Source organism: Protopterus annectens, chromosome 2.part0 (assembly GCF_019279795.1).
Source record: "Protopterus annectens isolate FY-2018-M chromosome 2.part0, PAN1.0, whole genome shotgun sequence".
In the NCBI taxonomy this organism is placed as follows: Eukaryota; Metazoa; Chordata; order Ceratodontiformes; family Protopteridae; genus Protopterus; species Protopterus annectens.
The window spans coordinates 1,966,047,938-1,966,070,967 of NC_056728.1; the positions used below are offsets into that span (position 1 = coordinate 1,966,047,938).

The window sequence follows — 23,030 nt, forward strand, 5'->3', positions numbered from 1 at the left end:
TGACAATCACCTTTGTCTGCTGGTAGGATTGCCAAATCATGATTTTTACTAAGTTTGGTTAGAGCCTGTTCCTGTTTGGTGAGATTGTGTCTAATGCTACTGTATACATTTTTGTTAAAATGTAGATCTTTGAGAACACATACTTTGAATATTGAAATATGTTTGTCCATGGATGGCATGAAATTAGATTTGCGGAAGTGAAAACCAGTAGATCTTTGAGACTGGTCAGTCCCTGAAAAAAATTGTTTCAGATTTAATATTCTACAAAAATCATTAACAAATGCGTCTTCATTGATAAAAAAACCCGGGACAAAATTAAACCCTTGTTCAGTAGGTTTATTTCAATATCAGACAAAGCCTGACTAGATATATTGTGCACATTGTTGTGATTAACATTTAGTGGGGTAGAATCATATCCAAAAGTTGTTGAATGCTGCCTACTCATTCAATGTTTTCTACTCCCTCTGTGCCTCTTCCCCTAAAGGGTCAGTAGTGGGCCTTCTCTTGGCAATGGCTGACTCCTGGGTGGAAGTCAATTCCACATCAGTGGCGGATGAAAATTCGTCTCCCAATGTGTCCCCATGACCATTCCCCTTATTCTTCAATATTGACCTTGGTCTTTTCCTTTTACTAACCAGTCAGACGTAATTGTGAGGAGGTAAAATGTTATGAAGGGGAACCTTTTTTTTTTTACCAAACACCTTAATTTACTGGCTAAAGACCTATCTGTTTTAGAACAGCAATTAAAAAAGAAGACAATGCAGAAGTTTAATCGTGACATTTCAGATTATGATGGAGGGAAGTCTTTTGCTATACAAAAGAATGTTAGACTCCAGAATCAAGGTTATAACAAACAGGTTAGTAAAAGGAAAACATCAAGGTCTTATGTGCAATGGAAACAGATATATCGCATAGTTTTAAGTTTATGGTTATTTAACTCGTACACTTGGGTAATAGGAGGGGCTCTGTTAAGAACACGGTTAAGACAAAAGAACTAGAATGGATCATTCAGATACGTGCAACTATTGGAAAGGGACTGAATGATAAGAAGTCTATTAAACCTGTATTATTTAATAGACCCAATAAGTAGGCGAATATGTTTTGCTTTTTACATGGAGTTTTTAAATGTTTTTTTATGTGGTCATAATAATGTTATACTGCCCTTTAAGTGATTGTGACTGAGTAATTGAACTGCTATGCAATTAACTGAAATGAGAATGTGATTGGACAGAATTAGTTTAAAAGCTATTGTATGGAATTATTCAATGTCTGATGAAGTAGCTTTGGCTGCGAAAGTGCTCACCTTTTATTTATCTGTGAGTAAAGTTTTTATGTTTTTATCTGCCGTGGTTTGTTGCCTACCAGCATTTTATTTTGGATTGTCCTTATTTGTGGAGGCCCAATTTACCTGCTACTACATCTTATTTTTTTATCTGGTAATAAAGTGGTATCCTGCTTAGTGCATACTCATACTGTTCAACCATTCATTTTGCAGACATCCAAGCCAATATCCCTAAAGTCTGGTTGACCTAGTTTGGTGATGACTGCAAGCTGGGCACTATTATCCACTCATCCACTGATAGTAAACAGTTCCAAAACGAGCTGGAGTATACTCTTAACTGGTGTACTGAAAGCAGCCTCAAGTTAAATGCAAAAATGTGCAGCACAGTAGTGTCTGTCAAAAAAGTATTCCCATCTTGTATGCTGTAAGTGGTACTCCTTTTCAAATGGGTAGGGTCATAAAAGACCTGGGTATTTATGTGGACAACTGTCATTCATTCAATCATCTTTCCACCATAGTCAGGAAATCCTTCTATCTGGCCCAGTTAACTTCTAAGAGAATGTCTTCAAGATTCAAAGAAGTCATCTTACAACAATATGCTTCCCTTATTAAGCCCATCATCGAATACTGTGCCCCCTCTGCAATGTTCAAATTCAAGCATATTGCTCAACTGGACCAAAGTAAACTACAGGCCTTAAGTATTATCCCAAAAGATAATTGCAGTTATTGTTATACTCAGTATCCTGCCTGCTGAACAGAAGTGACATGAATCTCATTTTTCAAGCCATGAAAGACCCTTTCCTGCTTGCCCTCCAGTGGATCTTCAAACTCTCATGCCAGTGACCTAAATTTGTATCACCAAATATCAAAAATTGCTTGAGGGATAGGTTCCTAACCCAACATATTCCCAGGCTGTGGAATAAGCTGCCAGTACAGGTCAAACAAATTAGTACTCGGTCTGCCTTTAAGGCAAGTCATGATGATTGTCTGGGTACACACAGATTTACACTGGGAGGTTATCTTGTATGGACCTTCTTAGAACCTTTAGGTTCTTCTAGTGTGATCACTTCCCTGGTATAGTTCATATGCTGCCTTCAGTAAACAAGGGAAGGCAAAAAGAAAAAGGAAGACTTTCCTACTCCAACTCCCGGGTTTTGATGCGGAGAGACCGCAAAATGTACTAATAATATTGATGGGTAGACAGAGGAAAAGGGTAGTAATTTTGCTTAACTATATATGTGAATTATAGTAGAGGAATCTTCACAACAAATCCCTGATATGAATTTTAAAAATAAGACAGGTATCTGCTATATGACTGAGCTTATCTTTAAAATGAGGAACAAAAAAACAAATTGTTGGGGCTGCTGATAGCACTATGGAACCTTATCACAAATAATCAATGTCGTATTTGTGAAGCACAAGAAAGCAGTGCAGTGGATAGTGTGGACTTCCTGTGTTAGGCAACTAATGTCGGAACATTTTTAATGGGACTGTGCACAGTTATTAGAAGAAAATTATTTCATGAGCTGACTGGCGTGTTAATACTTAACTTCCTCTGTTTTCTGTCATCCTGCATTGCATAAGAGTACAAAAGGTTTAAGAAAAAATACTTTTCAGAAACCTGATGGTGTTTTTTCTTATCGCACCAGATCATTGTCTGATGGCTCCAATTCCTTTGAACAGATGTTCCACTCATGTCTGCAGAATGGGAGCCAGGTGTTCCAGATATTGAAGAAAACCCTGTGACCCATTCATTCCTACCCAAGAATCCCAAACCCATGGATTCCCTGGAGAGGTTAAAAAGAGGGAGAGAGAGTTAGGTGATAGACAGTGAGCCAGCTTGCTGGTCCTGGGAGGGACCCACTCTCTCACAGGGAGAACGCTCCCTCCCCCAACAGCTGTTCTGAGTCCGCAATCTCTACCTCACAAGAGAAAACATCCCTTCACATGCTAGTTTCCCCTTGGCTATGTAGTACAAGTGCATTATTGTAGCATGAGCTTGGCCTGCTGGGAACTCCATTGGATAAACACTTGAGGCTCCCAGTAGATGGCACCTATTTGGTAAGCCAGGCCTCCCTCCCTCACCTCAGGGTGGGCAAGGCTGCAGTGGCTAATCACTTCCATTCTCCCAAGCTGCTAGTCAAATTTGGGTTACCTGCACCATAGTTAGGGATTTATCCATCTGTGCCTTGAGTAAAGGGCTTTTATCCATATGTGCCTTGGGTTACCTGCACCATAGTCAGGGCTTTTATGCCTCTGTGCCTTGAAGTACCTGCACCATAGTTAGGGCTTTTATCCTCAGTCCTTGGGATTACCTGCACTGCAGTCTGGGCTTTTATTCTTCTGTGCCTTGGTTACCTGCACCATAGTCAGGGCTTTATTCCTCTGTGTCTTGGGTTACTTGCACCATAGTCAGTGCTTTTATATGTCTGTACCTTGAAATTAAGCTGTATGACATGATTTTAGTGCTTGTTTGAAATCCCTCTCCCTTGATTTAGACAATTTTGGATTTGCCTGCAGCTTAGTTGAAAACAATCTTTGACATTTTTGCACCTCAAGATGAAAATAATCAAGGTTTTAATTTGTTGAGAAAAAAGATTCATTCATTCTTCTGGCTTGCTCTGTATTTGTTAGAAGTCTGAATCTTTTACTTTTTTGATTATAGCATAATGGCTTTGCTTACCAGGGTGCTTCTGTTTTGGATGAGTTGGCTTTTGAAGAACGTATAAACTGAGTTTTTGGCCTGCTAAATGCAGCATTCAGAATCTCTGTATATGCTTATGCATTTGTTTATCATACAGCCTTACTGCTGTTAGAAAACTGTACTTTCAGTTGTCATGGCAAGGAGCTAGGTTAGGTTCAGCTTTACAGCAGTGATATAATAGTAAGGGTTAAAGACCTTCCTATACTGTCTGTTTTTGTGTGTGTGTGTGTGTGTGTGTGTGTGTGAAGAGGTAATTTTTTTCATTTATTTTATGGAGAATAATAAAACTAAGAACATTTTGCCTAAATTGCTTTTATCTAACAAAAGGTCCCTGTACTGCAAAGGATAGTGGTTAAGCAAAAGATCTTTTACAGTAAGATTTTTTTTCCACCAAGCTCTTCCTTTAAAGGACTTTCAATTAGAAATAGATGCCCTACCAGGGTATACTGCTCAGCAAGTTGGTTGGAGGGGGTCCTAGAATGTAGAGACAGTTTAACCCTGCATTTTAGACAAGGACGATTTCACCAAAATACCCCTCCTAGTCCCCTGTAATGTTAAGAGTTGAGAGCCAATCCTCCTCATCAGGACATTCCACCATGCCCCCCTCCTCCTTTAAATAAGTAGCTAATGGATGAAGTGCAAGAATTTTGAGCAGTTATAAAGGTATTTCTACATATTGTCAACTGGAAGGAATGCTTACATAGAAGGTTCCTTGTACTAGACCAAGCAAGTCACTTTCAATCTGGATCTTTCTGCTTCTGACATGTGATGGAGCCCAGATGTGGATCTCTTTGCCTGTCACAGTAATGCACATCCTAACAGCAGAAGTTGCTTTTTTTATGAAAATAGGAAAATATTCCTTAATTTCACTTAACTGTGCTCCTTTGGAAAAAAAAAAAAGGAAAGAAAAAGTTCACCAGATTTTTGTGGCTACTGTCTGCCTTTGCAGCTATGGTTCTCCTGTCTTCTAGGTGATATGACACAGTTCTTGCATTTGCCTCTCAGGGAGGATCTCCTTTAGCAGGTTGGAATTGTATTTAACCTGTGCCTCGGCTCTTTGCAAGTTGTAACATAGAAGTTAATGTTCGAATTGCAGTTAAGGCATTGTTTTGTTCAGAAATGGCCTGGTTGCTTCAAAACAGCCTCACATCAAAAAGTCTTGTTGTTGTATCTTGTTGTATCTTTCGGCTTTTCCCTGTTAGGGGTCACCACAGCGGAACTCCGGTCCGCTAATGATTGGCAGTAGATTTTTACGTACTGAGTTGCCAGCCCTGACGCACAACCTTCAACGAAGGTACGCCCATTCACGCATGTCTCCACACAGAAGACACTTTAGCTGAGAATCGAACAGAACAACATCTTACTGTGAGGTGACAATGCTACCGCAGCACCACCACCTCTTGTCTAACAAAAATAATTTTCTTGCTGTCAGGAGAAAAATGCGTGTCCTCTTAAAAAGAAGATAATCCTGGTATCTGGTTACCATACTCATGTACTTAATCCTGGCCTGTGTCAATGCTGAATTGTAATTCATTAGTCTGTTCTCTCAATTTGTTTTTGGGAGCCTCAGCCCACCCTAACTTATTGTCTGACTCTCAGTGTCTTCTCCTTAGGGCTATCATACCATAGGCTTTGCAGAAAGGTGGGCACTCCTTAGCAGAATTTGAATTTTGTTAGAGAAATATGGACAAAACTGCTGTTTGAACACTTTCTGTTCCTTTGATCCTTTTATCTTGGAAGGTGGCTGTGTTAGTTGGATTTAGCTGGCTAGTAAGGTTACAGATTTGCAGGTGTTAATGGGTTCTTCACCTTACACTGCCTTTAATAAGGGTAGAAAAGCTTTGTCTGCCAGTGCTTTTCATGCCAGAGGTAAAACTTAGTATTGCATTAAACCAGAAATCATGTTGCCTTCACTTTATTCATGCTCCAACCCTTCAATATCTGTGAAGAGTTGGTTGCATTTTCTGGCACAGAGGACAGTTACAGGATTCCGTTTCTAGAGCAAAGTCATCCAGCAAGTTTGACCATTTGTTTCCTTCACTGCTAGTTGTCTTTGTGCTTCTGCAGGAAATGGATTGTTTCTTAATGACTTGGTATCTGTAATGATTTTCATTGTGACTCAGCTAACTGGCCTACACAGAGGTGCAGCTTTTTCTGTGACCTATTTTAGATGGGCCTCAGAAGGACAGATGTAGAAGGCTGAAACCTCACCTTCCATCCATAAATTCACCAAACGTTGCAAACTAGGCTCCAGTCCAAGACTGGAAGAGATTTTACTGCAACAGTCTTCTAGAGGATACTGAATGTTGCCTGTACTCCCTTTAGGAATGCATAGCTTAGAAGGTAGATGGTATAGGATAAATTATAGTACAGTTACGTGAGATACTATCAGAGTGGATAGCTGTTAGATTATTAATTAGTAGTGGGTTAATTGTGTTCTGCTGTCTTGGCTCTTTGTTGTAGTTGAATAATGGTATGTTTCATGTGGGCTTTGAAGTGTATAGTCTCAACAGGCATTGCGTGTACATCAGAGACTGTTCTGGAAATAGAAGTGAGCACTGTAACTCATCATCTGCTTGTATCGTAGCCTTCTTCTTTGGTAACTGTGCAGGCTGTTAGAATTTGGTACATATCACTCAACTGTCCAGATTTTTACAGAATGTTTAGATTTTTGCATCATATTTTTGATCGGTTCCCCATACAATTTGTGGTTTCTGGCAAATCACTCAGGGTTGAAGTCACGAAATAATGACATACATCATTCAGCAAATGTATGCTAACACAAATCCTATTTTTTAACAACTTTCTAAGTTTATAAGAGCAATGTTTGAAATCTGTTCCTGTTTTGGGGCCTTTGTCCCACCCAATATTTTAGGATTTGTCCAGATTTCTTGCACTAAAAGGTTGAGAGGTATCTGGTACAAGCTTTTTTTGTTGTAGTTGAATAGTGTTGCATTTGTTTTGTGGGTTTTGAGATGACTGTACACAGTCTTTGGATGTCTATTAAAGTCTGTGACTGACAATAGAGATGAACACTGTTCTTTATCCTTTATTGGAATCTTGTACTTTTCATATAATAAAGATGCAAACTACTAACAGCTTGGTACGTGTTTTGTATTTGTAAACCTCATAGTTCCATGAGGGGTGTAAGTTTTCTATAAATTATTTGTTTGTTTATTTCTTCCGGAGTAGAGCACTGATCACAATTGACCTATATTAGGCCTATCCTGTGTTTGCACTGAGACAATAAAAGCAGTTTATACAAGTACAGTAAGACTTGATCTAATGTCCAAAGGCATGACAAAGAAATAAACATGTAATATAATATATAATGTAATATAAAATAATGTAATGTAATATACTATAATATATTATACTGAAACAAGCTGTTAAAATCACAGACTTAATAATCTACTTAATAATTTGGTTAAATAAGAGGTTACCACATCATTATCAATTTTATTTAAAGTACATAAGGGTTATATTATTAAGACAGCTACTAGGTAGGGCAGGACCAGCTCGAATGTCACACTGATAGGGGAAGGGATTTGAATTTAACATGTGTACCAGCAACACTTTGTTTTACAGCACAGTAAATCACTCCCTTGCCTGATAAAAAAATATATATATATATATGTATATATATATATATATATATATATATATATATATATATATATGTATATATATATTTAGAAAGCTTGTGAGGAAAGTATTACTCTGTTTTTGTTTTACTTGGATCGCTTGTCTGTGTACTTAAAGGATTTTCGACTGGAAACAAGACTGCCTGCCTTGCTTGGATTACTTTCGAATACTTAGTAATTCTGTGCAATTATTATTTTTTTTTTTTACTTAAGACTAGTTTAAGTTCACTACTTCTACTACTTTTGTCTGATCTGATTAATATACGGTGATTAACTAGAAGATATATGGACTGAAAATCTTCCACACAGAGAAGTTTCTTACACTGTTTTGTTTTCGGACCCACTACACTTGTTTACTGGGTTGTTTTGAAACTTCGGGATACCACGGAGATTACTTGTTTTTTTTTTTTTGAATATAGAATTAAAGTATTTGACAGCGTCATCAAGGGGGAGAGTTTTCAAAGGGCTCCAGTTTATTTGTTTTAAGCAGTCAGAGACGGACCGAGGGTTAAAGTTAGTGAGGATGTGGGTTGTGATATAATTGTGCAGTAAGTGTAGGAGGGATGGGGAGCGAATCACAAAGGCAGGTAGATGGTCACTAACGGAGTCGAGGAAGATGCCATTTTCAGAGATATTGTTGGGGTAGGAGACTAATATCCAGTCCAAAACAGTGCCGGAGGAGTTGTCTTTATTCAGTCGGGTAGGAGCGTTGATTAATCGAGAAAAAACATATAGGTTTAAATTATGGGAAGTGCTGGTAGAATGTGTAGAAGACCAGTTGATGTTAATATCCTCCAGAATGATTGTTTCATTAGAAATGTTGGATGAGAACCAGGAAAGTATATCTTCTACTATGGGGGTATTGTTTCCTGGAGGGATATAAAGTGCAGCTATGACTGTAATTTTATGATCCTTAATTATTAGTAGAGCAATGGTAATTTCTGCTGTGGAGAATTTAGGTGTAGAGTTGGTATAGGGTGTTACTGTTAGAGAGGAGGAAAAGAGAATGGCTGCTCCACCACCTTTCTTCTTGGTTCTGTCATTTCTAATAAGTTTGTAGTTGGGGGGGGGGTTATTTCAGTGTCGTTTAGATGTGGCTTTAGCCATGTTTCGGAAATGCAAAGGATGTCAGGGTGATTATGGGAGAGCCAAGCATAGAAGTTAGTAAGTTTGTTACAGAGGCTTTGGGGGTTGAGACTAGCTAAGAGAAGGGACTTGGGGAGAGTGTTTGATGGGGGTAAAGTGGAGTTGATTTTTTTGGTTGGCAGGGGGTCTGTGATTGGGGTGAATTTCTCCAGAGAGGAGGATAGATATTAGATCAAAAAGTAAGGGTAGTAGATGTTATTTGTGTTTCACAGTTGCAGTCATCCCCTGTGGGTTATCCCTGCTGTGGTAGTCCTCGGCCGGCCCGAATACCAGAGTCAATGTCTTTGTCTGCCAGCTGCTGTCGCCTGTAGTCTGACCTCAGGTCATCAGTACTATAAAGCAAGGCAGCCGATGTCATTACATCAGTCTTTCTTGCCATGGAGCCCATAGCAGAAGCAGTTCGCACGAGTGCCGGTCGGTCACTACCAGAAGTCGAATTTCAGAAAAAACGTCTAAAGCTAAGCACCCGATTGGGGACCCTTTTTTCTTGCTCTAACCGATGTCGGAAAAAGTTAACAATTGTCTCACCTGTGGAAAGCAGATCCCACACCGAGACTTTCATTCTTACTGCATCACTTGTTTAGGCCCAGACCACGACATCCCTCGTTGCCAGTTCTGTGCCCTCTTTAATGCAAGAACCATTCACCGTAGAGCTCTTTTTGTAGACAATTATTTTCGTATTCCATCTTTGAATTCCGATATGGTGTCGGTCAGCCAACAATCCACCGACATTCCGAAAAAATGTAAAAATAGAGACAGGCCACACAAAGATAAGCCTTCCGACCATGCTACCGCTAATCAAGTTATCAGTTCTCCAGAATTCAGTGAGGCACTTTCGCAGCCCCTGATGCCCGATTCACTTTCTACGCAGGCCTCTGCCGAGGCCCTTTTGGAGACCAGTGTGCCACAGAAATCCAACTGCGGTGGTGGTGCTGCAGTAGCGTTGTCGCCTCACAGTAAGACGTGGTCCTGTTCAATTCACAGCTAGAGCGTCTTCTGTGTGGAGACATGTGTGAATGGGCGTACCTTCGTTGAAGGTTGTGCATCAGAGCCGGTGACTCGGTACTTAAAAATCTACTGCCAATCATTAGCGGACCGGAGTTCCGCTGTGGCGACCCCTAACCGGGAAAAGCCGAAAGACACAACACAACATGCCGCAGAAATCCACTTCGTCTTCTGAGCTTTTGGCTGCCTCTGCCTCAGTTGGGAAAAGAGCCACAATGCAGGCACTGCCTTCCAAGGAGGCCGTTCGCTCTACCGATTCTAGGCAAAAAATGACTTCTCTTCTGACTACCGTTTCTCAGAGACCAACAGATTCTCTCAGGCCTTGAAGCCAGACCACTCCTAGGAAATCTGCTTCTAGCTACCATCTTGCTACTGCTCCCCCACCCCAAGCTCAAATGCTTAAAATGGCAGAGGATCTCATCTCCCTTATCCAAGGTACTCAAGCCTCCACTCCAAAAAGGAAAAGGCTTCCTTCTCCAGAAATTATGACAGACCAAGAGTCTGAGGATTCTGATTATTTTGCCTTTGAAGAGGAACAACAGCTCTTAACTGTTTGAGGATTCATATGCAGAGGAATCCATCCCCTCTGCCTCCCCTCCAGAGGGCCTCTCCTTCAGGCAAAAACCCTCCACTCCCTCAGGAAACATTTTCAGTGGGAATCTCAGGACTACTGACAGTCAAAGAAACGACTTAGTGATTTTCTGGACCTGCTCCAGCACGAAACCCTTGGCCATCCCACCTATTTTAGAAGTGGTGGATGATATTTTCCTTGAATCCAGTTTCTGATGGCTAAACCTGACAGGTATTACAGCGTATCAGATTCTCACAAATACCTGTACAGGAACCCTGCTACAGACCCTGAGGTCATTACACAGGGACCCAAAGGAGCTAAGACTAAGTTTTCCCAATAATCGTCTTCCTTCTGAGAAAGACTCCAGAGCTCTGGACAGATGGGGTAAGAAAGCATACACCTCTGCAACCTTAGCTATCAGATCACTCAATTGTCAGTTTCTCATGTTAAAATGTCAACAACACACTTTGGAACAAATAAAACAGAAGATTGCTACTTCTCCTGATGGTGCCAACTCATAACAGCTGGCAGAATTACTACACTCTGCATGTCAAGTGGCCAAGCACTCATTACAATGTGGATATGATGCCCTAGAAGACTCCAGCATGGCAGCCTTAACAGGATCTGGTATTAGAAGACATGCATGGCTGAAGGAACAACCTCTCCCTGATCATGTCAACTCTAAACTTATTGATGCACCCCTAGATAAGGAATGCCTGTTTGGGGAAAAAGCAGAAGAGGTGCTTAAAAAGATGGAAGACAAAGCAAAATCTATGCAAACAGTAAAAGATTTATTTCAAGTTCAACTGCCCAGATTCAGCAGGAACTTCCCCTCTAAGCACTGGGCCTTCCCTGCAACCAGCAGACAGGGACAGAGTAAGCCACGCAAGGATAGGGCATCCAGGCCCCTATCCTAGGGACAGCAAAGAAGCAAACAATGGACCACTTCCACCTCTAAGGCAGGGGGTTCTAAGTCAAGCTTCTATGGTAAGCACTCACAATGACTCTCCCTCCCCCCTTTTCCCTCCTTTCACTCATCTAAAACTAGGAGGAAGGCAAACCCTCTCCAAGGACAATTGGGTCTCTATAATTAAGGACCAATGGGTATTAAAAATAATTTCTCAGGGATACAGATTCTCCTTCAGCGAACTCCCAATTCCAAGAGGGTACCCAGACCTCCCCCCAAACCAGTTGGCAGAGGCATTAAAACAGATAAAAACACTAATATCCCAGGTGGCATTAGAACCTGTCCCTCCGGATCAAACAGGAAAAGGTTGTTACTCCAGACTATTTCTTGTTCCCAGAAAAGAGGACAGTTGACTCCCCATCCTGGTTCTATCCAAACTGAACACCTCCTTGGTGGTCCCCAGATTCAAAATGCTAACCTTGCAGCAGCTGCTGTATGCTCACACAAAATGCCTGGCTGGTGACACTAGACCTAAAAGATGCCTACCTCCACATCCCCATCAGGGAATCGTGCAAAAAATTCCTGCGCTTCAGAGCAGGCAATCCCCACTTTCAGTTCTCTGCACTGCCCTTTGGCTTATCTACTGCTCCCAGAGTATTCACCAAATTATTGGCCCTGGCTATAGCATTCTGCAGACAGAGAAATATACAGATTTACCCTTACCTGGGCAAATGCCTCATTCAGGCGAACAGCAAAGAAAAGTTGCTCCAGGATCATCTCTTTGTCAAAAAACTCGAACTTCCCTAGGGTTCACCATCAACGAGAAAAAAAATCAAAGCAAAAGCCCACCAGGAAAATTGTTTTCTTGAGAGCTGTGCTAGACATGGCAACCCTAATGGCCTTCCTATCCCCAGAAAAGTAGAGCTTCCTGCCTCTCTACTTCACCCAGCTAGCTTCCAGAAGTCACCTCACTGCGAGGAAGTTCCTGCAAGCCCTGGGATACATGGTATCTTGCATTCTTCTCATCCTTCTCGCCAGGCTTCACATGAGAAAGCTTTGGTGGTACTTAAAGAATCTTTGGTGTCAGCACTCTCATTCTCTAGAGACCACTCTCCCACTGATCCCTTGCATACACACTGAGCTGAGTGGAGCAGAGTCATTGGAGCAGAGTCATTGACTACAACTCTGATCTGAGATGTATAATAATAAGTATCATATTTGTTTGGCTTATTTATACTGGTTATTGCTTCTAGCAATTTATATATAGCACTTTTTACTGCCTGCTGCATTCTTTTTACTGTATTTTATTGCTATTTTCTGTACTTGTTAAGCACCTATTTGTTTGTTCTGATTTCCTGTCAAGGAGTGTATCATATAACTGATTTGTTTGCAGTTAAAAGCATTCTATAGAGTCTCCTTGCTCCTTTATCTGTTTAAAAACTTTCATTTTGTGGTTCACTGCTGTGATAAACATTTCTGTAGTGTTTACTGTCTAAAAGAGTGTAGGGTACTAGCTTTAGTATTGTCCCAGTTCAGATTTGCTGTCTTTAGGCCTATTTGTTTTTGCAGTGATTGTTCTGAGCACATGACCAGGCCATCTTGAATTAGCAGAAGCCTTTCTTTACCTTCGTGGCAGGATTGTGTTGATTGGCTGCTGGCTAGTGGGGGTTGGGTGGTCTAGGGCTTGGAGTTAAGCACTCATTGGTTCTTTTGAGCTTTTTTTAAAAAAAGTTGTCTAAGGTTGTATCTTCTGGTATTTAAGCCCTAACTTTGAGAGAATTTCTGTCTGTACACACTGAGCCGAGTGCCACTGCTGTGATAAACATTTCCGTAGTGTTTACTGTCTAAAAGAATGTGGGCTGCTAGCTTTAGTATTGGTCCCCATCCTCCCTCCATGTTGGTGTCTTGCTGTTATACTTGGTGGCTTTGCAGTTGACTGCCCCGACTGTAAATTTGATCTAGGACACTCCTCCCAGTCTAGTGTCATTAGCTCATTCTACCTAACACAGAGAGAACATTTGAGAAGGCCAACCCACTTAGTTTCTTTGCTTCTGTCCCTCCTTTCTCCCTTTCTTACAAAAAAAAAAAATTACCTGAATCTCCTTGTGTTCTGACTGTGCTTCTCAAACATTTTGGAAAAGTAGAGTATATTTTAGTGCATTTATTAAAACTGTATTTGCCTTAATATTGCTACAACTCAAGTACTCTAGGTTGCACTGCATCTGAATTGTTTGTTTTAGTGTGTTTTAGCTGCTTTTCTGTATGTATAGACTTTTCTATATTTGTAGACTAGCTACTTATTCTACTGTATTACTGCCTCTTAAATCGTTTTTCAGTTGTGCACTTGCCTTGCTTCATTCAAAAAGTTTTAAATTGCTAATTTTGTTGAGTTTTAATTGCATTTACTGTTTAGGGCTACACACTCAAGTGTGTTAGCCTTTTCTGTGTTTATTTACTGTATTAAAGCCTGTTTTAACCAAAAAAAAAAATACTGTCTTGTTTGCTCGTTTCCTGCCTTTCCTAGCTAGTATAGTCCAGATTCCAGGCTTTGCTGGTTTCAGGACTTCATTTTCTGTGTTCAGAGCTATCCAGACCTTGCTGTGGTAGAGGGAAGTCTTACTGCTTACAGGTGGGAGTGGTGAGCATTGTACTGCCTATCTAACAATAGAGGAGTGGTTTCCAGCTCTGAAATTGTAATTGTATTAGCCATTTTGGGCTGATTTCTATCCCATTCAACTTTCTGGCTTAAAAAACGTGTGTGTTTGCACATTTTTCGCATCATTCTGCACAGCCGAGCTACGGTTAAACTATTCCAGGTGCTAGAAAGTCTGCTCTTCAAATGTTCCCTTAGAACTAGCTGGTTTCTCAGTAGTAGCACTACAATCTGAAACCCTGAGACTAGCACTTGCTTTAGAACCTGCTGGAAAGCACTAGGAAGCCTTAAACTGATACAAGCACTCAACTCTCCTTGTTAATAAGGCAAAATTAATCGTAGGCACTAAACAGCCTAAAATTGCAAAGTATCTTGCAAAGGTAAGGGAAAACAGCTCTTGTACTTTACCAAAAAAGCACCTAAACAGGCATGTCCAAGGGTCAGCTTCCGGTGATTTCTCCTGTCCACTTGGTGAATCTGGGTATACTGGGGCAATGCAGCAACTGCTTAATGTTCGCAGACAACCATCTCCTCCTATCACCCAACACTACAACCTGTGAGAGATGCACTTACATAGCCAAATTGTAAAGCAAGGCTCTCTCCAGTCAAGATTGTGCTAGACAGTCAAGAGGAAAGGTTAACACCTGCACTACACCTCAAGCAACACATAGCCCTTCAAAACCCACACCATCAACACCCACACATAGCAACACTAAACCCACATATGCGAAGGCCCTTAACATTAATCTGCCCAAGCAACAAGGACCTCCGAAGCTGAAATGCAAACAAACACCTGTCACAGCCAAAGTGACACATAGCTCACAACACCAGTGTGCCACCCAACAACAGCCCCTAAGGCAAGACAACATGCCCAACACTTTAGTCATAGGTGATAGTCAGGCACACTGATGTCCCACCCACCAGGCTGAGCAAGGAGAAAATTACAGTCAGCTGCCTGTCAGGTGCCAGGATCTGCCACATAATGCATGCACTCAAGTCACTCCACAACAAGTACAAATATGACTCTGTCATTGTCTATGTTGGAGTGAATGACTTGAGACGTACCTCCCTGGACTACATGAAAAGAGACATGGAAGAGCTATCAGATCATGTGGCCCAGGCAGGTATGACCCGAGCCCTGAGTAGCATCCTGCCTTCACCCAGAATGATACCACAGTATAAGGACAAAATGATTGACTTCAACAATTGGCTAAGCTTCTGGTGTCATTCAAAGGGGATCAAATATCTGTCTGCCTGGGACGACATGATCGACAAACCAAGATGCTTTGCCAGAAATGGTCTGAACCTGTCACCCCTGGGATTTAGGTTACTGGCTAAAGCTCTTGCCACCCCTATAGTGCCTTTTTTTATGCAAGGTTCAAAGGACAAAACCACCACCGTAACAGATACAAGCATGCAAAATCTGAAGGTAATGCTACTCAATGCTAGAAGTCTAAACCTCAAAATGCACTCTCTCGAGGCACTCCTAAAAATGGAGAACATCGATATCTGTGCAGTAACTGAGACCTGGTTCAAGACTCCAGAGAGCACCCCCGCAATACCAGGCTACAACTCTTACCACACTTTTCAGCCACTAAACCAAGACCGAAACACTAAAGGTGGAGAAATGTCCATATTCACCAAGGATATTCACACCTCCAGGCTAGTTGCCCAACACAGTGCATCTGAAATTCTCCAGGTGCAACTAACACTAGGTAAGACTACAATCCAAATTGTAGCTTGCTAGAGATCCCCCACCATGCCCCAAGATTCTCACTACACCTTTCTAAACATACTGGAAAATATTAAGATACAACCAAACACCCTAATACTGGGTGATTTCAACTACCCTGCCAGTAAATGGGAAAACAACTCGGGTACCAACACGTTTTTCCACTGGTGCTTGGAATTCATAAATTCCAACCTCCTGGATCAACTAATCCATTGTCCCACCAGGGGCTCCAATATCCTAGGCCGGGTTATTGCCAACATGGGAGATAGATGCTCCACACCAGTGGTCACCCACTCATTGGTCAAGTCTGACCATAAGCAAATCACCCTTGACATCCACATCCCACCCCCCAGTAAGGAAACCTCTATAAAAAAAACTTCTCCAAAGCCAACTTAATGCTACTTAAGTCAGAAGTGACAAACTTCATGGCACCTATGCAGATGGCAGCTGAAAGTTTGACTGCTGAATCCTACACTAAGGCACTGTACGAGCACATCCACTTGTGCATGAATCGTGCCACCCCAAATAGAACAAAGACGCTCTCCTCCAAAAAAAAGGAAGACAATCTGGTGGTCCCCTTCCATAAATAAGCTATACAACAGTAAGAAGAAACTGTTGCAGAAAAGAGGAAAATCCCAGGATGCAAAAAACTCCCTTACCAGCCTCAGTAAGAAGCTGAGAGATCTCATAAAATCTTCCAAAGCTAGTTACAAAAGTAAAATTGCCAAAGATTCCAAAGACAACCACAAGGCATTCTATAGTTATGTCAAGAATCTAAATGGCAATGCTCAGATCTGCTCTGAGCTACAACAGAATGGCATTAAATATACTGATCTCAAGGATATTGCCAATATCCTGGCAGGTCGATTTAGTGCCAACTTCACCGCACTCTCACCCCCTAAAGGGCCCATCTCAGTACCAAAATTCTGGTAATCATGGCCACATAGGTAGAAACCACACTATCCAAAGCTAAAAATACAGCATCCATGGGACCAGATGACATCACATGACATGACATCACAGGCTGTGTACTACATTAACTACAAAATGAACTGGCACCTCACCTAAGTGTCATGTTTAATCATAGCCTCACCTCAGGCTTTGTGTCCACAGAGTTGCTACAGTTGTCCCACTACACAAGGGGGATTCACCTTGGATCCCGGGTACCACCATCCCATCAGTCTGACGAGCCTGATCTGCAAGGGCATGGAACGCATTATCATGGAACTTATAAACAAAGACATTGGCAACCTTCAAACACTGGACTCCACCCAGTTTGGGTTCGTGAAGGGCCGGTCTTATCTCCTGAACCTGATTGACTTCTTTGAATCAGTTTCCAGAGCTGTGGACAAGGGTAAGGCGGTCCACACAGCCTATCTGGACCCCGCAAAGGCCTTCGACACCATCCCCCACTCTGGAATCATAGATAAACTTACTAAACTGGGCATAAATCCCTATGTCACTCGATGGGTTGGCAACTGACTTACTGACAGAACCCAGACTGTAAAAGTAGCTGACTCCGAATCCAACTCCAGACAAGTGGAGTACCTCAGGGTTTAGTCCTGGGACCGCTCTTGTTTGGCATCTGCTTCTCTGAAGTACAGGCCAACATTAAGGGACTCTGGCTAACAAAGTTTGCAGATGACTGCAAACTAGGAGCCATTATTGAATCCCCAAATGATGTGGATATTCTACAAAAGGGCCTTACAGAAACAGATGTTTGGTGCCAGAGCCATGGGCTCAAGCTTAATGCCAAGAAATGTATAGTTATCCCCTTTGGGAAAAAACATGTACCCATGAATTACCACATAGGTGGCAGTACACTAAACACCGAAAGTGTGATGAGAGACTTAGGGACACAGGTGGACAGTGGTCTCGCATTCGATATCCTCATCACCACAACAGTCAGGAAATCCTATGTGGCACACCTCATCACTAAAGGCTTTTCATCCAGAAAAAAGGAGGTCATTGTCCCACTGTACTCATCCCTCATTAGACCCATTATAGAGTATAATGCCCCATTTGGTATGTACCTCACAAAACATCTGCAACAGCTGGAAAGTCCACAGAAATACCTCACTAAAAGAATCACAGGCCTAAAGCAGATGCCGTATGCTGACTGTCTAAAAAAAACTCCACCTATACTCTGTGGCATATCGTCTACTCACAGGCGATCTCTGCTTAACATACAAGGCCATGTCAAACCTGAGCTGTTGGACATGCTCCACTTAAAGAAATCCCAATCCTTCAGAGCCACACACTCCAGGGATCTAAACCTTGTCATCAGAATGAACAAAACATGCTGGAGGGATAGGTTCCTGACCCAGAGACTCCCCATACTCTGGAATAGACTGCCCATACATGTCAAGCAGAGCACCTCCTTGGCCGTCTTCAAAAGGAACCTTGACAATTGGATGGGAGATAGGAAATTCACCCCAGGGGTCACGTTAGTCACCCTGCTAGACAGGAGACCAGGGAAGTAAATATTGTGGGAAGAAATATTGGGAGAACTGTTTGGCTAGGCTTGTATAGGCCTAGGGCCAATAGCTTAGTACCGACCTATAAATTTCTCTGGTGGGCAAAGGCCTGTGCCATGAACAAGGGTCTTCCCATCATCCTCCACCCTTCTGGCCAGACCATCACCACCGACGCCTCAGACATAGCTTGGGGCGCTCACCTAGCAGGCAGGTTTACCCAAGGCCTTAGGAATGCCCCAGCCACTTCACTTGCACATCATCCAGAAAGAAATGATGGCAGTGCAAAACACCCTGACTTCCTTCCAACCCCATCCCAAGCCAGGGGTCCTTATAAAAACAGACAACACCACAGTAATGTGGTACATTAACAAGCAGGGGGGCACCCAATCTTACCCCTTGTGCAGGTTAGCCATGAGTCTGTGGCTTACAACAACCTCCATGGGGCTACACCTAATTGCCCAATACTTACCAGGGATCAACACACTGACAGACCACCTAATCAGAAACTTACTGGACCCCCATGAATGGCAGCTCTGCAGAGAAATCTTTCTGCAAATCACCCAAGAGTGGGGGACCCCAGAGGTGGACCACCTTGCCTCGCACCTCAACCACCAGCTACACAAGTTTTGTACCAGGGAGTATCACCTCCTAGCATAGGTTCATAGGTTGGTACTAGGCTATCGGCCCTAGGGCCTTTCCAAGCCTAGCCATAACAATTCCCTGGCTATTTCTTCCCCTGGAGCTCCCTCTTTGTGTACGCATACTGCCCCTTATTCCCAAGGTTCTGATCAAAATAAGAGAGGAAAGACCAAAGGCCATCCTCATCACTCCAGATTGGCCCAGAAAGTATTGGTATTCCTTACTATGCAGTCTGACCTTACAGACCCCAAAGCTGCTTTCCCTAAGGTCAGACCCAGGAGAGGGGGAAGGTACTGCACCCAGACCTACAGACTCTCAAACTTTCAGCATGGCTCATACACTAAATATTAAGAAGTCACTGTTAAGCAAACAGGTCCTGGATATCATCACAGAGGCCAGAAGGCCCAGCACAAGAAAATCTTATGCAGGAAAATGGAAAAGATTCTGCTCCTGGAAACCATCAAAAGGAGGCAGTACCTCCCAACCTTCCATCCCACTAATCCTGGATTACTTAGCAGAGTTACTCAGTAATGGCCTCTTCTTCTCCTCTATTAAAATCCATGCCTCGGCCATCTCTGCCCATTATGATTCAGACCTACCCCTCTTCTCTCACCCTTTGATTAAGCAATTTCTCAGAGGGGCTTCTAATATCAGGCCTCCCAGAAGGCCTCCTCCTCCACCCCGGGACCTGAATTATGTGTTAGAGAAACTAACCTTACCTCCTTTCGAACCTGCCGCTTCAACAGAATTGAAATACCTCTCCCGGAAGACTGCCTTCCTACTAGCTATAAGCTCAGCCAGAAGAGTCTCAGAACTTTAAGCTCTAATGGCTGTCGAACCCTTCATAATGTTCCTTGCAGACAGAGTCTCCCTGAGGACTAAGCCCTCCTTTATGCTCAATGTGGTATCTGTTGTGACCCTTAACCAGGCCAAACACCTTCCCACCTTATTTTCCAACCCTCAAAACAAGGGGGAAGGAATTCTACACTCACTAGATGTGCACAGACAACTCAGATACTATTTGGACCACACTAAGCCATTCAGAAAAACTGACCAGCTTCTTGTAAGCTTTGTCCCAGGGGCAGAGGGGAAGCCCATCTCCAAACAAACAGTTTCCAAATGGATTTCACACTGTATCCATTTTTGCTACAGACTACATGGGAAACCCATCACTAAGTCGATCCGTACCCATTCCACTAGGGTAACCTCCACTTCCACTCTTTTCCTCAGAGGAGTACCTACCAGGGACATATTTGAAGCGGCCATCTGGACCTCTGTCCATACCTTTACAAAGCATTACCACTTAACTCTCTTTTCTAAGTCTAAGGCAGGGTTTGCCTCTGCATTTCTGCAGGGCCTGCTGACCCATACCTAGAACTTTACCTATCCTTCCACCCTTTACCTCAGCTTTGGGAATCTTCCCACAGTTGATGACTGCAACATTGAAACATGAAGAAGATAGTACAGTTGTGTACACTTACCATAAAGGTAGATGTTCGAGTGTATTCACTGTTGCAGTCTTGGTTTCCCTCCCACCACCCCCCTTTTCACATCTTCCCCTAGGGGGACACATGCCTCCCAAGGTGGCTGTTAGCCGCCAGGACCACTTCTGTCTTTTCCCTTGTGCTTCTGATGGATTAGGGCAAGAAAAACTGATGTAATGATGTCGGCTGCCTTGCTTTATAGTACTGATGATCTGAAGTCAGACTACAGGTGACAGCAGCCGATGCACAAAAACATTGACTCTGGTATTCGGGCCAGCCGAGGGCTACCACAGCAGGGATAACCCACAGCTGATGACTGCAACAGTGAATACACTCAAAAATCTACATTTATGGTATGTGTACACAACTGTACTTTTTTAGAGGTCATAGAGTTTGAGGTTAGGGGAGGAGAGAGATGGAGGTATGGGGAATATGGAAGGGGGGTGTACATTTGGAGTGGAAAGAATCTTTATGTTGAATAGGAGATGGTAGTTAGATTGATAGAGGTGAGGAGAAATGTGAGCTGTATAAAGGGGCTCATTCTTAGAGTGGGTGGAGGTAGTGTGAAAGGGTGTGGAGTATGAGAATTTAGGGAGTTGGGCAAGTTGGAGTAGGAGGAGAAGGGAGAAAGGTAGAAGAGTAATAAATCAGTTTTTGGGTGAAATGTGCATAGTAGGTTAATGGATTGATATGGATTGGGTTAAGGTGTGGGATGGAGTGGAGATAGTTGTCTGGGTGTTGGTTTGTGGTGAAGAGTATGGGGTATGGAATAGATAGTGGGGGTGAGGTGATTGGACTAGAATGGAGTAATTTAACAAGAGGCAGGGGAGGTAGTAGCTGAGGGGGGGTGGTGAATCGTGTGATAGGTAAAAAAGAGGAGTGAGTGTGGTTTTGTGACTATAAGGATAGATGTAGTGGGGGCAGGTGGGAATTGGGGGAATAGGGGGAATAGGGTAGGGGAGCAGAATGAGCCCGGAGCACAGAGGAAGAACTGTATTATAGAATACGACATACAAAAACTTTGTGGCAGAAACTAACTGTGGCCAGTATGATGCCAAACTCAGACCCCAGAAGTCTCGGATGCTGGTGGTGTTGCGCAGCTGCCCTTTGCCTTGTGCAGTACTATAGGGTACCTGGAGAAAGACAAAGGGATTCAAGGCTAGCAGAAGAGCTCTAGAATAATGATAACCCATGACCAAGGGAAATGAGGAAGTAACATATTTGCAAACTAATACAATTAAGCAGGTATAAAACATAAACTAAGAAGGATACAAATGGAAACACTGGACACACACACACACACACACACACACACACACACAAGAACTGACTAACCACACCCAAAGGTGTAAAAGCCTAGGTTGTAGTATTGTAAAATAAATAGCTAAAAAAACAAGCTAAAATCAGTAGCACTGAAAAGCTAAACTGCATTGTCCCTCTGTCAGTGTTCATAGTTAGGGGTCCACAGATAGTGACTGTCATCTTAGAAGGTAGCTGACCTTGTAGAGGAGAGGCATGCCATGCACTGCTCCAGATTTCTGTGCCAACTAGTTATCCTGTGCCAGGTTGAAATATATGTGAAATATTACCTAAAGGTTGAAATAGAGGGGATTATGTAGTTTTATACTAAGTATCTCCTGCAGCTGTACTGTCTACAAGTAGTAGTGGTTAGTAGTACCAAAAGTTAGTTTTATCAAGGACATTTCTTATTGACTGTTGTACATATCTAATTTTACAACTGCTGTAAAAGTAAAGGTCATTTTTGCTCATCATTTTTAATGTTAGTAATCATTATGATTATTGCTACTGTATTTCTGATTCTGAGTATCGTTTAAGAGCCACTGATAAGTTGTACGTTTTTAAAAGTTGGTGAATTACAGGCCATCGTTCACATGAAATGGTATTTAGTATTTATTTTCCTGGTCACAGTGCACAGTTAGCTGGAGGAAACAGCAGACCTCATACAGACAAGGGATGGAGTATCCATGAATGTTATTTTCAGGAAGAAATATAAAGATACTACATTTCATTGTTCTGAGACTACTTTCTTCATCTGCTTAAGTTTTCCTGCTGTGATTAGAAGATATATTTATGGTGTTTAGAAGCTGGCAAATATCCATTCTATGTAAGAGAAAAGTAATAACGTAATGAAAGTAGCAGATTGAAGTTGAATAGATTTTGATATCTAATTACCTATTGTGTTTCCTCATATTTTTTTTTCTTTGTAGGAGTAACCCTTTTTGTGGCACTTTATGATTATGAAGCCAGAACTGAGGATGACCTTAGTTTTTTGAAAGGTGAAAAGTTCCAGATACTCAACAGCACGTAAGTTCTTCCTGCTCTTTTGTTGAATTTTTTGTGGACCATCTTGATGTAAAGAGAAGCCTTTTCATATACAGCCGAGTAGCGTAGAATTAAGTGATTTCCAACAGGCAGTGCTGTCTAAGTGTTGGAATCAGATGTAATTGCAATAATTAATGTTGAAAGTTGGAAAGTTTCTATGAAGGTTCTTTCGCCAGTGGTATAAATGGAATCTCCAGGAAATCATGAACTAAAAAAAAAATAATAATTAAAACTAAGCAAGCTCAACATTATACAGCAGACTAGTATATTAATTAATATCTACAGTATTACCTTTTGAATAAATGTCCTATTTGATATTATCTTTTCATTTTTCCTTCATTTACTGACAGATTTATTTTTGTGAAAGGATGAGTACAAAAATTACAGTTATTATGAATATTGTACATTTTGCCATATGTACGTCATGTACAGTAAGTATTAAA

The 23,030-nt window shown here is 42.0% G+C and overlaps 1 protein-coding gene across 1 annotated transcript in view; it reads left to right on the forward strand.

Moving 5' to 3' along the window:
- Positions 1-23,030, forward strand: part of FYN (FYN proto-oncogene, Src family tyrosine kinase) — a 1,397,726-nt gene that overhangs the window by 932,288 nt on the left and 442,408 nt on the right. Inside the window, exon 5 of the mRNA XM_044060462.1 lies at positions 22,473-22,569. Coding sequence (XP_043916397.1) covers positions 22,473-22,569 — 97 coding nt within the window. The remainder of the gene's footprint in view (positions 1-22,472; positions 22,570-23,030) is intronic.